General features: G+C 45.8%; 1 protein-coding gene across 5 annotated transcripts in view; it reads left to right on the forward strand.

Annotated features, from left to right (window-relative positions):
* Window positions 1-5,935, forward strand: part of LOC142560613 (uncharacterized) — a 50,805-nt gene extending 44,870 nt beyond the window's left edge. For all 5 annotated transcript variants that reach the window (XM_075672831.1, XM_075672835.1, XM_075672833.1 and 2 more), the window contains one exon: window positions 901-5,935. In XM_075672831.1, the coding sequence (XP_075528946.1) occupies window positions 901-1,718 (818 nt within the window). In that variant the 3' untranslated portion in view covers window positions 1,719-5,935. The remainder of the gene's footprint in view (window positions 1-900) is intronic.
* The last annotated feature ends 8,134 nt before the right edge of the window (window positions 5,936-14,069 follow it).

Consider the following 14,069-nt stretch of genomic DNA (forward strand, 5'->3'; position numbering starts at 1 on the left):
GTGGACAGTGGCCATCTTAAGTACCATTCCATTTCTGAGGAATCCAGTGAAGAAGGCAGTTTCATGAGCACAGGATCGAAATCAATAACGATGCAGATTACTTTGCTGTTCAAACAGGATGGTGGCTGAGCAGGTCTAAGCGTTTTGCTCAGACACCATCTCGTTTGAACAATAACGTGTCGGAAAAAAAAGAAAGCATAGCCACGCTTTCTCGTGCTTAATGTAAGCTACTTTGTGCTTTTTTTTCTTTTAGGTTTGGGTATGCAAAGTGTGATCATATGAACCTACATACCTTCCTTACCTTTCTTTTTTGTTGATACGAGATGGCGCCGAATCTCAGAGACATTTTCTAAATGTGTTCCGTTACTTTATGCTCAAAGCTTTCTTGACATTTAAAGGAGACAATCCTCCATGCTGGCCAGAATTCGTACACATCCTAGGTTGTATTGGTAAGTTATACTTCTGCAATAGTCAAATGGCCACTTTAACTGAGAGAGAAGGATTGTTAAGCCAGAATAGACACAAAAAAAGAAAAAAGAGAGTTGGTGGCAGTGCCGCCCCAAAATTTTCACACCAGCTTGCTGTGATGTCATGAGTTTTGACAGCATCCACATTAAATTGATTATCGATAAGAAGGAGACTACATAGCAATCAAAAGCAGCCATTGGCTCTAAAGAACATCCTTTAATCTACCATTTTCATCCACTACACATCATCCAATGCAACACAAGAATAATGCGAACAAGAAGCACTTTTATCATTTTGATTCAAGTGGCCTCAACATGCAGTAAGCATTACATATCTGCAAGTGATAGACCGAATGAGACAAGCGGTAGCAGGGCAGTTGTCCTATCTGTGGCAATCTATTCACCTCATTGTGCAATTCTCATTCATTCACAGACACAACACCAGTTGAGCCGCCGTCACTTCCGCCTATGCCAGGAAGTGCATGGACATTCGAGTCAGGCCCGTCGTTACCTTTACCTCGACCAGTAAAGAAGGAACCGCCTGATTCTTGGCTTGACGACGACGACCGATCCGACCTGGAGCCGGCGCCAAAGCGGCGCTCGATCAAGGAAGAAGAGCATGAGACCGTGATGGCCCCCATGGAAGAGGAAACCCCATCACTTCCACCAGTGTCAGTGACACCGGAGCACGTTGACCTTGTGCTGAGCATCCGCAAGGAGTTCAGCATGTCTCCCTCAGAAACCGGTGAGGACGACGAGTTTGCCCACGAGCTGGCCGACTTCGAGCCACCCGTGGCTCGCTTCCCGTCGTCAGCTGACCTCAAGCAGTCACAGCAGCCACAGTTTAGCAGTGGCGGCAATGTCGTGCCTCCAGTGGTGGTGCCCGACTGGAGTTGTGGTGGTAAGAGTGCGGACTCCGAGACTCGTGCGCCCGAACTGGACCTGTCGGGCATCGAGGGCTTGGACGATGACAGCAGTGGAGTGGACCCATTGGGTCGGACTCACTACTTTGGCGAGGATGAGGAGGAGGACAAGGACTCTGTAGAGCTCCACGACCAGGTCCAGAGTGCCATCAACAGCATCCTGGACTTCCGGCGAGCTGGTGCGGAAGACATGCTCTGTATGGACTCTAAAGGAGCAATGGTACGGAGTGTCAGTGGTCCCGAGCCCATGGACTACGTCGACGCGACGGGAGGCACGCAGCCTGCGGACTCTGTTTTGGACGAAGCCGTCAGGAGCATCTTGTTGTGACCTCAGCAGTGTTGTTGCCGCTCCTCCTCCTCCTCCTCCCTGTTTCGTGAAGCGTCGCACAACTGGCAACGGTCTCGTCTCTCGAGCCGCACGCCCGTGTGCATGTGGATGCGTGCACGTGGTTTGCGCAGAGGTGAAAGCACGGTGATATTTGTCCCCCTCCCCTCCTCCATTCTCTCATGCCCATCTTATTCCTGTGCCCTCACTCTGTCCTCATTTACTTCCGTTTGTTGTACGTGGCTTCATTTTGGTGACAACCTTATGGCCTTTCTTTTGTCGGGCCTGTGAGTTACAGGAAGTGGCCAGCCCCCTGAACAGGCAACTGCTCCACATTGCCTTCTGTTCTCACAGTCCTGTTCCATGTTCTTTCAGACTCTTGCTGCTCTGTCAACATTTGTCAAAAACAACAACAAAAAAAGTAAGACGCTCAAGGACAGGCCACGCTGCCCTGCAGACTGGGACAATTGCTCGAACAGGCACTGTACCGACAGCCTTGCAAAACTTGTAGTGAATCAGGCCTTGTGTATGTAGGCAGGCATCCAGGGCCCTGAAGCTTTGTTCATTGTGCGCTCATGGTTTTGCGCAGAGTAATTTTATTTTTCTCTTGCCAGCCTCTCTTTTTCTTTTAACTTCTTTTTTTACTTTTCGTCCTGCTCTATTGAACTGCTTTTCAGAACTCAGGGGGCCTTGTGTATATGTCTTTAGTTGATGCATTCGTCATTGCCCCTCTCTTTGCCATTGTCCTTGTACTGTTGTGCAGCACTTCTTTTTTTTTTTCATACTAGGCACAAATATGCAAACTTTGGCGCATCTAGCCAAACATGCAACTTGGAGGTCTCCCCCTTTTACCTTTTGTTTTTGCAGCCTCCGATCTCCTACTTAACCGAAAAGGGAGCCTCGCATAGTGATGAAAAAAGCAGACTCTGTGGGGAAGACGAGCGCAAGTTTTTTTCAGTGCCTCATGTAAGAGTGAGAGATGTGCGTCGTCCCCGTTTTGTTTGCTGCCAGTGTTGTAAAAAAAAAAATGACGATGAGAGGGGAAGCAGGCCAGCGAAACAACACATTTTTTTCTCATGTATAGGTGTAAATACGACAGTCGCACATATTTATACACAAGCACATCCACGACAAATGGAAATGGAACCTAGATTTCACTGCTGCTCAAACGACGTGATGATGAAATACATTTGATGTAAATGTCGATGAGAGTGTTCTGTGACCTGACTATGGGTGCCTGTGGAAGACGATGACGACACTGCTCCAGGCGACTAACAAGCTGGATGCCAAGTGGTGGTGCAGAACTGTTAGGCCTCGGTGTCAGCAGTAGGGCTCTCGGGAGTGGGCTAGTTGACAATCGATTCCGCCAGACTTCGCATCAAGAACTGGCCAACGGACGAGGAAATGGGACGGAGACAAGGCCAGCCAGCGCTCGACTGACAGATTTTGTTGGGCTTTGCAGCCGGTCGGGCATTGCAAGAACATACAGTAAAAGCTGACGAGGACAGAGGCAAGAACAAGACGCGGCGCTTTGTCCAAGTCTCTTTCTTGCCTCGGTTCTTGTCTGTCCGTGCTGTATAGACCTGCAGTTTGCACTTGTCTCGGTCCTTTCCTTCTCTTTTTTGCGTCTTTCAGTGCTGTGAATTTTGGCTCAATGTAGGGAAGTTCACCGTTTTGTAGCGCAGGTCTTGATATAAATATGTTTCCTTGATGTTGTAAGCACTGGAAGTTTTGGCACGTGTCTGTGTCGCACATCCCGGCACTCTTACTCCCCTTATGTGAGTGGTGCACAGGCTGAAGTGTACAGGGTGTTTCAGTGAACACTTTCAAAATTTTTTAAAGGTTGCCGGTGGCAGACAGCTCAATTCTAGTGTGTGAGCCGGTCTACTCGAAGTGGCAGACACTGCTTGCACAAAAAATTGAAATGCAAAATCGACTAATTAACAAGAATTCACTAATTACTTTTTAGCTAATTATGACCCATATTGCAATTTACAAATTCTAGCTGTGGACTTTTCTAGGCAGATCCACTTGGAAAGAATTCTCAGGACGACATTAGTTTCGAGATATAAATTCCCGAACTTTGCGAAGAAATGCATTGGCGTTCCAATTGTGTGCTTCAGTGCATGAAACGAAGTTAACAAATTCACTGGAATGCCAATGCCTTTCTCCCCAAAGTTCGGGAATTTATATCTCGAAACTGGTGTCATATTGAAAATTCGTTATTTATTAGCTAAAAAGTTAATTAGAGAATGTTTATTAATTAGTCGATTTTGCATCTCAATTTTTTGTACAAATATTGTCCACCGCTTCGAGTAGACCAGCTCAGGAACTAGGATTGTGATATCTGCCACAGGTAACTTTTAAAGATTTTTTGAAAGTCTTCGCCGAAACACCCTGTATATCTCGGCTACAGAAGGAGAACATTGTCATCCACCCAAGGGTAGCCCGAAGCTGCTCACTGTGGCCACTCTTTGCAAGAACGAAGCCTTCAGTCTTGGTATACGTGGAACGCAAGAATGCTCCCATTAATTCTCTGCCAAACTAAGTGCGAGATGTAAATTTGAAGCTTCAATCCTTTATTTTAATGCTTGCAATTTTAGTCAGTTATATCTTTTTTTAGTTGTCAAACAAAAGTTATGCAATGATAAACCACCAGAATTCAATCTTAAAGTGCAACAGGTTAACTGAAACGAGATGGTTAATCTCACAGCTAACGCGTTAGGAGGCGTTCTGAGGCAGGAGCTGTACTGGACCCCATTGTCTCAGCTTTAAAAAATAAAAATAAAAAAATTCACAGGTGATTTCAGAAATGTTTTGCAATGGAAGACATTTTTATGTCAATAAATGAAACAATCCTTGAAATTTTGCAGCTCATTGGCATCATAGTTCTGCAGTTGTCTAATATGAGCATTCATGTGCTTCACGCACATCCAAGTATTTGCGTACGGTTATGATAGTTGGCAACAAGCTAGTTTTATGTGAAGTGCAACAGCAGCAAAATAATATGCATGGAGGCATATTATTTCAAGGGTGGCAGAGAACGAGGTGGCGTGATGAAATGAGGAAATTTGCAGCCACCAGGTGGAGTCAGCCGGTGCAAGACAAGGGTAATTGGAGATCGCTGAGAGAGGCCTTTGCACTGCAATGGATACAGTAGGACGATGGTGCATCAGAGCGGTCCATAGAATGTTGGTTTTCAGAATTTCAAGAATAGCTAATGCCTTTCAGCCTCTCGCAGTTTGTGGGCGGCGAACTTCACAAGGAAAGCGCCATGTAAAAGAACTGTGCCAGTAATCTTAGTGCAATGACATTTCATCCATCTCCATGTTGTGACAAGTGCGAAAACTTCACGGTAGTGTTTATTTTGCGGCAATGCCAGTGTGCCATGCACTCGGAGTAGTGCCCGTAATCAATCATCACGACCATTCAGTCAAGTTGAAGCTCACTCGCCTAACCTGGGTTTTAGAAAGCCGTCAAGGCGCCTTTTCAGTTAAAGGAGTATTGACATGACATTTTTGACTAGTCATTTTTTTTTTTTTTTTTTTACTGGAAAGTCCGAGCATCTGAATTTCACACTTATTCATACAGATATAAAATATCAGCTTGTGACCATCAACATTGTTAACCTAAGCAACAGGGGACACTCCTGGTCGTCAACCTTTCTACACGTGAATGTTTGTTTCTCTCCTCGAAACCTGGCAAATTCTTGATTGCAAGGTAAACCTTGCCTCTGCATGAAAAAAGGACGTACACCACTATTACAGATTAATAAAGCTTAGCACCATCAAGTCGAAAAATGAACCACTGAGCCCAGAGGAGGCCAACAGTTCTGCACCAAGCACGACTACCTCCACTGTGCAAACCGCATGTCGCAACCGTTGGCAACAATATTGTTTTGTGATAGGCAAATCCCAAACTCCACCTCCTTGTTTGTTTGTTCTTTAGAGCCTTTCTGCCTTTTTTTTTCTTTTCCAAGCATACGTATGCAACTGGAATGCAAGTTGAGAAAAAAAAAATATACGTGCAGAACATCAGAGAAGCTCAGGGTCCGGCAGTCACGTGCACGCGCTCGCAGGCATACAAGCAAGGAACAGCAGACACTGTATTGTACAGAGTTGAAATTTTTTCTATAAAAGAAAAAAAAATGCTACGGCAGATTTCAAAAAAAAAAAAGATGAAAGTGTAAATATTTTATTAAAAGATCTTTCAAAAATTGATGCTGTGTGGCTTCTGCTTCATGTATGTAACCGGAGTCCTTTGTCACTCTTGAAGGGCTCTGCTACATATACGGAACTTGCGCTCCAGCAAAGGCTTTGGCCTGTGTCAGCCAATTGTGAATGATGGCTGCATGTTCCAAAGAAGAAAAAAGGGCTTTCCCTTTGTGCAGTGTTCATCCTGTAAAGCTTCAGCTGGCGCTGTGTCCGCAGTCAACAATAGAGGAGCGCGTCTGGTTGTCTTTGCTGGTCAGCCAACATGACCCGTAGCTTTCTAAAGCGAGACCAAGTACAAGTCTGTTATCTTCCCAGTCGTTTCTGTCAAAGTGACAAGCTAAGCTTGTCACCAAGTACAAGTCTGTTATCTTCCCAGTCGTTTCCGTCAAAGTGACAAGCTAAGCTTGTCACTGTTGAAGTTCTACAATATATAACTGGTGAGTCGGCTGTGCTTTTCCAGCAACAACCCTGTTTGTTGTCCTCAGTATAAAAGTGGTCGCGAAATACTTTCGGAAGTTTTCTTAAGCCAAATATGCTGTGATGTCAGCACTGATGCCATATTAGGGTACACACACCTTGAAATACTTGAAAAACCTTGAATCTGGCGAAACAAGAAAGGTTCAAGGGCCCTTCAAATTCCTTAAAGTAAATTTTCTCCTTGAAAACTGGTGTTGGGGGCAACTTTGGAACATTTAAGGCAACAAATTCCACATAGGCAAATGGCATGTAGACACTGTCAATCAGGCAACAATCTTCGATGGTTTCTTTTGAGACAGCTGCTAAACAATTGCAATGTGGCTTGTTTACACCCACCAATGGCAGGCTTGTATAAATCACCGTTGCCATCGTGGAGCTAAAGCCAGATCAAGCGACCAGGCCGTGCCACAATATTGTTTTTTTTTTTTCCATACCACAGCCATCATAGCTCTATATTTGAGCCTTAAGCTCTAGAAATGCCGGGTGGAAAGCAAGTTTCAGCCATTTAGCTTAAAATGAGTATCCTTGGTTGAAGTCGGACATAAGGCGATTGATGTTACTGCAACGGGAAAGTCAACTTAGAATAGCGACCTGAAGAGCTTGAAGCATGTGTTCAACTCAATGTATTTTTCTTTTTTGCAAGAAGTTGCAGCAAAGGAGTTTTAATTATATTTCTCAATCTGTGTACGAATAAGGTTTTGTTTCCTCCTAATCGAATTTTGAGTCGGGTCATCTGTATGAACCTTGCATTATCTCAAGGTGGAAATTCAGTAGTTATTACACTCCCCTGCTGCTACCCAGTGATAAGTGTGAAATGGTGAAGAAAACTCAAACTGGTTTATGTAGTTGTGACCACACTGCCAAGTCAGGATTGATTGCAACCAGTTTTCATTGCACAGCTTCGTGTCTGGTATAAACCAGCATCTGCTGATGAGTCACTGTAATGTCACGAATTTCAGTAAAAGAATGCAGATTACTGATGGAAGTAATTGGGGCCAAATCTCCCTTCTGGAAATCACACGGCATGCTCAGTGGAACATCAATAATTTCGGCGACAATACAGATCAGTGGCGGAGCTAGGTAACCAAGCTCAAGTTTCACCTCAAAATTTTGCGTCGTAGCCGCTGCGTCAAGGAAGCGTCGCTGTACAGCCACGAATTTCGGCAAAAATGGAGATTGCAAAAGGAGGTGATCGAGCCCAAATTTCCCATCTCAACATCAAGCATCATGTCAAGCATCACTGTAACCTCACGAATTTTGGCGAAGCTAGGTAACCAAGGCCAAATTTTCCTGCCTTGAAATTTCATGCTGAAACCACTGCGCCATGCCCAGCGTCACTGTAACGTCACAAATTTTGGCGAAAAATGCAAAATACTGGTGGACATGCATCAAATTTCTGTTCCAGAGATCATGCGTCACGTACGACAAGCGTCACTGTAACGTCGCAAATTTCAGCAAAAACACAGATCCACTGACAGGGCTAGGTAACCCAGGCCAAATACTCCCTTCTCCAAATTTCACGCCGAAATCACTGCCACAAGCGTCACTGAAACGTCACGAATTTCAATGAAAAATGCAGATTAGTGACAAAGGTACTTAAGGCCAAATTTCCCTTCTCGAAATTACCCACCACGTATGCCAAGTAACGTCATGAATTTTGGCGAAAATAAAGATCATGGCAGAGCTGGGTAACCAAGGCCAAATTTTCCTTCTCTAAATTTTACACTGAAACCGCCGTGCTATGCCCTAAGCATCATGTAACGTCACGATTTTCGGCAAAAAAAAGAGTACTGCCACAGGTAACAAATGACGAATTTTCCTTCTCGAAAACTCTCACCACATGTTGCGCGACGCCAATGCGTAATTGTAATGTCACAATCGAATTTGGGCAAGAAACGCAGATTGCTGGCAGAGATAACCAAGGTTCCCTCCTCAAAGCTACCCTCCTTTATCGCTGCGCCACATCAAGCATCATTTGTAACGTTACGAGAAAAAAAGATGCAGATTACTGGTGGAGGTGATCAAGACCAAAGTTCCCTTTAAATTTAGCGCCGAAACTGCTGCATGTGAACATAACGTCACGAATTTAAGCAGGAAAATGCAGACTCAAATCTTCACAGCCTTTGCATCCAGTCATTCGCTTTCCAAGGACGGTTCATTGCCATGAAACAGTACCCTGGAATAACTTTTAGCCGTTCTAAGTCAAGCCTTTGCCGTTCGTTGCCACGCAAGGGGGCAGAGCGCTTGCCAGGGGAGGGGGGGAGCAGGGGGTATAGGAGCAGGTGTTTCGCCGGCATGCGCCCTTTCACCCCATGGATTCTGCTCGGCATGAGCGGCAGTGCTGACATCGCGCAAATCCCGAGCTTCGAGAACGAGAATTGCAAGCGAAGTGCCAGCAGAGGGAACCCGCTACCGCCAAGGATTGAGAATGGGAAGCACAAGCCAAGCGCCGGTGGAGGCAAAGCAACCCCCACTTTCAAGAGAAGGCAACCCAAACCAAGCGCCAGCAGAGGCAAGCTAGCCCCTGACTTCGAGAGTAGGAGGTTGAGAAGAGACATTGACGCAGAGAGATTCCTCCCACGGAGGGTGCCAATGGACAATTCAAGAGAGAATTTCTCAACCGTGAGTGCAGCCACAGCTGCAAGGTATGTGATAGACTGTGGTTTGATCACAACAACTGAAGAGTGTGCGTAATGCGGAACCCAAGCTTGAATCTAGAAAAACGACGACAAAGAGACAAAAGGCTTTCATGAAAATCACATAAACATGTGATTCAAAAATCAGTCTTTTGAGACTTCCGACAGTGTAGCGTACCCACACATAACGAGTAGGCTGGTGGCAAGAGGGCATACTTGGTGCACGACGTCAAATTACTCTACTCCACCTTGCCCCTTTTCAAACGACCCCTTTGTTATGTGAGCTGTCTTTGTCTCAACACTTGGGGATGGTTGCTACTTTTCGTTCTGGATGGCACTTGCAAGCCAACTATTGAAGCATGGAGAGATAAACAGTAGGTGCTTCACTCTTTCGGGAGGAGCTTCCCCAGCATTCCTGGCTTGTCAAATAAGCCCGAACTCGCCTTCTTTAAATTGCACACAAATAACGCTGCGCCAGATGTACATCACTTGAACGCCACAAATGTGCAGTATTAACGCGATAGCGTTAAGGTTACACGCTCCTCGAAAAAACATTTCATACTTGTACTAAAGGTTTGAAAATCCGCCCACTTATATATCATTTCAAGCAGATTTCAAATATGTCATTAATTTCTGCCTAGCTGCTACAGTTCTTGAGTTAAGTCCTACATATGTACTTGAAATTGCAATATCTCCAAGCAGTAAGTTGCAAAAGTACATGGTTACATCTTTAGAGAATTGAGAAAGAAAGTTAGTTGAAATGTTCTAATTTTTTGCATAGTTTCAGTAATTGTACACACTGTTCTGCTAGATATCGACACTTTGCGATCTACAGAGAGCTAAACAAGCTAAAGCACGATGCTTTTTGTGAACATTTATTACATAAAGAAGTGCCGATAAAGATGACTATATTTTGGCATTGCGCATCGCATTACTCTAAGCCTATAACAGCTACACAAAAAGTAGTGCCATATTTGAGATCTGCATATAAAACTATACTTGACTGAATTTTCAAACCTCTATACAAGTAATAAAAAAAACTGCTTCTAGGAGCGTCTCTCCTTAGGGGCTCCATGTCGCAGAGAATCTGGTGTCGGCGTCAACAGCATTGTCTGTGAGAAAAAAAGCCATCCCGAACCACGCAGGCCCTCCGCGTGGCGCATAGGCATTACTGAACTGAATTTCTTAGTCTCAGTAAATTTGTAAGGTATGACTTGCACAGAACCTACACACACGATAGTGTTGGACTGTAATTTGAATATACGAGAAAACACAGCCGTGTTACGCAGAAACTGAAACACAAATCCCTTTTCCAGCTGCCGTTTGAGGTAAGGTGCAGCTGTGTACAGTTTCCGGGATCAGGCCACGCAAGAGGCCGCATTTCTACCAGAGAGCTAGCCTTCGCCGCCAGCGCTTCCCGGTAAACATTACGGCAACATCAGCTGCACTTGCCAGGAAGCATGATAAGCAGTCGGAGATCTTTGAATGCTATCGCATTCCACCCTTAAAGGGGCCTTGAACCACCCCTCGGGTTTGGTGAAATAACACAGTCTGCGGGTAGCATACGCTGCTGTGACCATCCCAGCCAAGTTTTGCTGTCATACGTGGTGCGTGGAGCTCGCAAGCGAATTGCGAAGTCACCTTTCTCTCAAACGCTCTCTTTTCAACAGAAGGTCCTGTCCTTACTCTCTTCGGGGCGCCGGTCCTGTCGTTTGTGTTCTTCTCGAGTCCTGGTCTTCTGCGCCTTGCCTTTACTAATTCAAGCATGAACCAACTAGCCCAAGCAAGAGTTTTACTTATTTTGTCATCAGACGCTTTATTTCGTCATTCCCTTATCCGGCTCCTATTCGCAGATGGCCGACATCAAGTTGCGGTCGACTACATAGCGTAGATACCGCGGCCGCCGCGGGGTGCCGCCACGAGTCCACTGGCTAAGCGCACTGCGGCTTGCCGAGGTCAACCGCGTTTTGGCTTACGTTTAGCGCGTCGCAGGCACCACAGGTGGAAGTCGTGGCGTCTACGTTAACATCCGAAACGATATTTGAACTGCGCGCCACGGTGACATTTACAAGGCGGAGCGTTGTGGGCACGCCCCCCTGCGCCGTGGCCTTCGCAGTGTGGCACAGAAGCAGGAAAGGGAGCACAGCTGAGGCCGCGTTTGACAGGTACTCCCCGTCGGTCCATGCGTGCGAGCATGTGCGAGTCGCCCACTGCGCGCCGACGCACAGAACACCTATGCCGACGCGTGTCCTCCAGGACCTATAATAATATTTATCCAATCCAATCCGCTTCTGCTGAACGCATTGGAATACTTTTTGCCTCAAAATATGTCTGAAATAGCCTATTTTCACTTCAAATGCATTTCTCCACTTCGATAAAAAGTGGTTCAGGGCGCTTTAAAGTCTAATCTTAAGCGTCCTCCAATTTTGTATTCGGGCCATTTCAACAGCAAAAGCCGGACCTTTTGGAGTGCATCGCGAAGAATTCAACGGGCCGGTCGTAGACGCTGTCAAGATTCACGTCACAGAGAGATATTGCGAAAACTGCGATGCAGCATCGCCACGAAGTGTTTTAATGTCTTTTATTTTTATGCCATAACCAAGCCTCGTACCACGGTAACAGCTTTCCTACAGTCACTTTCGGTTTCGTTTTGAATGTAGCGTGAAATCGTGACGTGGAACGTCACGGGGAAGCAGGGCATTGCGACCGGTCGATCGGTTGTGCGCTGTGCTATGCTGCTACATCGACACTCGCAACGAATACGAGGCGACTAAACATTGAGGCGAGCGAGCAAGCCGGAGCTAGCGCTAAAACGACATGACGTCTTTCTGCGACGTGACCAAGAACTGTCACGACGTGCCGTCACAGCATCCTCCTGGGAAACGAAAAGTCATGAAAGTGCAAAAATTGACATCTACCCGTATGTAGCACGAAGCTACAAAGGAAACTAACGGGTTTCTCACAAATAAAGCTCCGTAGTTGAAGAAGAACTTGCCTACTCTAGGATCATGAACTTTCTCCCACCTCGCGGAAAAGCGAAACAACAAATAAGTTTAGACTAATAAAGCATTGTTTCAGAACACTGCAGGCAGTCACTGCAAAATAAATTTGATTATTTGACGAGAAAATTAAGGTCGAAGTATCAGTATTTGAATTTCGCGTCTAAACCCCGACGCCGGTACGTCAGTGTGACAGGGATTCCAAAGTATGTTTTCGCATTTGGGCCGCGTTAGCAGAGTAAAGGTTCCCGAAACTTGCCATGTTTAATATTTGGTCCTTTTAGAACACAGCTGGTGTAGTCAATCTGTACCACTATATAATTAAGTAGGCCCTAGAAGATGCCATCAAAATCCATGACGTCACAGCGGCCAGGTGCGGAAACTTCAAGGGGCGTCTTTCGTTCTTGCGCCTTTTCTGGCTTACCAAGAGTGGTGTTTTGGGTGTAGTACAGAGGCAACTTACTGATCCAGAAGAAATTATTTTTCTCTTTAGTGTCCCGGTAAAGTCCTTCAATAGAGGGACATTACCTAAGCTGGCTGTACAGCGCTCTGCGGTTTGTTACTATTTTTTTTCTGTGACCTTCATCTAACGAAAAAAAAAAAAAACCTTCACAAACATGTAATAAAATGCTGCCTCATTTAGCGGGTATTAAAACACTTTAATGGATAGAAATGAAGACAGGCGTTTTTGTGTTGGGGCCTCGGTGCTTGGAACAGACGTGCTGAAATTAGTAATCTGCTATGGTCTTGCGCGTGATGACATTTAAGTATTTTCTGCTACGTATATTTGTAGTTGAAGCCTATGCCTGGATGCATTTTCCTTTAGTCTCGGCATCTGTACAAATATGTATATGCCCACCTTAATGGTATTGTGTTCAACGCTGCAGTATCCATAAATTATTTTTTAAAATATTGGTCGGCCTGCATGGAGAGCGTTCTTTTGGCCTGCTGCTTATCGGCTAATTAAAAGTTTGCGCAGCCAACAGGCCCGTTCGGCGGTGGATTACGGCAGTAATAAAACACCCTGCACGTATACCGCGGCGCAAATATATATCCATCGTTGTTTTTTCCGAATCACAGGTTCGATCCCTGGCCGATACGCGTTTCGTGTGCGCGCGGAGATTTAACGCAGATTTTAACCGTTTCACACAGACTCCAACATGTGTGTTGAACTGCGCGCGCGTGCACATCTGTGCAACTTTCACTTTTTTGACATCCCGTCCCTAATGAACATGGGGTTAATTGTCTGCGAGGTGGGCCTGAATCGGTCTACCCACGCAGCTATACTCAGCGACAGCGTATAAGGTCAGTGCTTCGGGAAAAGAACAACTCGTTCCAAGAAACACGTACGAGTTGAGCCATGTGTCCGAGGCCACTATACCGCCACTGCCATTGGCTCAGACACGAGCTCCGACAAATGGGACGCAAATTCGGATATCATACTTCTATTACACGCAACACTTCCCGACCACATATCGCGCGTTGTTACGAAATGGAAGGGATATTAGTAGACTCCCGAGCGCGTAAACATATCCTACAATCACCATATGCGACACTTGACAAGTGCAACATTGCTTCTCCAGTAACTGGCTCTGTGAACATGGTTGCACATTTTATAGGCAAACGCGCAACAACAGCAAAGCGTACAGTCGCGCAGAAACTCCCTCCTACATCATGTTTTCGTAGCAAGAGGCAAAATGTAGAGCAAAAATAATCCCACCTTGAAAAGGTGCAGACGTGTTTTCTCACCGAAAGCTGCCTCGCCGGCTTTTCTTCGTCCGCAGACATTCGCAAAACGGTGACGCAAGGCTTCAGGAACAGTCATGAGCGTAACGAGTACAATGGGAAATGCGACACGACTCCGAACATTTTATTCTTACCGCAACTTTGCCGATGAATACGCGCGCGGTCAAGAGTCGACCACGCCTGACCACGCTAGCTACGCCGCGGACATCGTGGTTTCGGAATGAGTCTCGTCGCCAGTTTCAGCTTCCCCTATGGTTTCAGCTTCAGAAAGCATTCGCCACC

The sequence above is a fragment of the Dermacentor variabilis genome, chromosome 10 (genome assembly GCF_050947875.1).
Source record: "Dermacentor variabilis isolate Ectoservices chromosome 10, ASM5094787v1, whole genome shotgun sequence".
NCBI lineage: Eukaryota > Metazoa > Arthropoda > Arachnida > Ixodida > Ixodidae > Dermacentor > Dermacentor variabilis.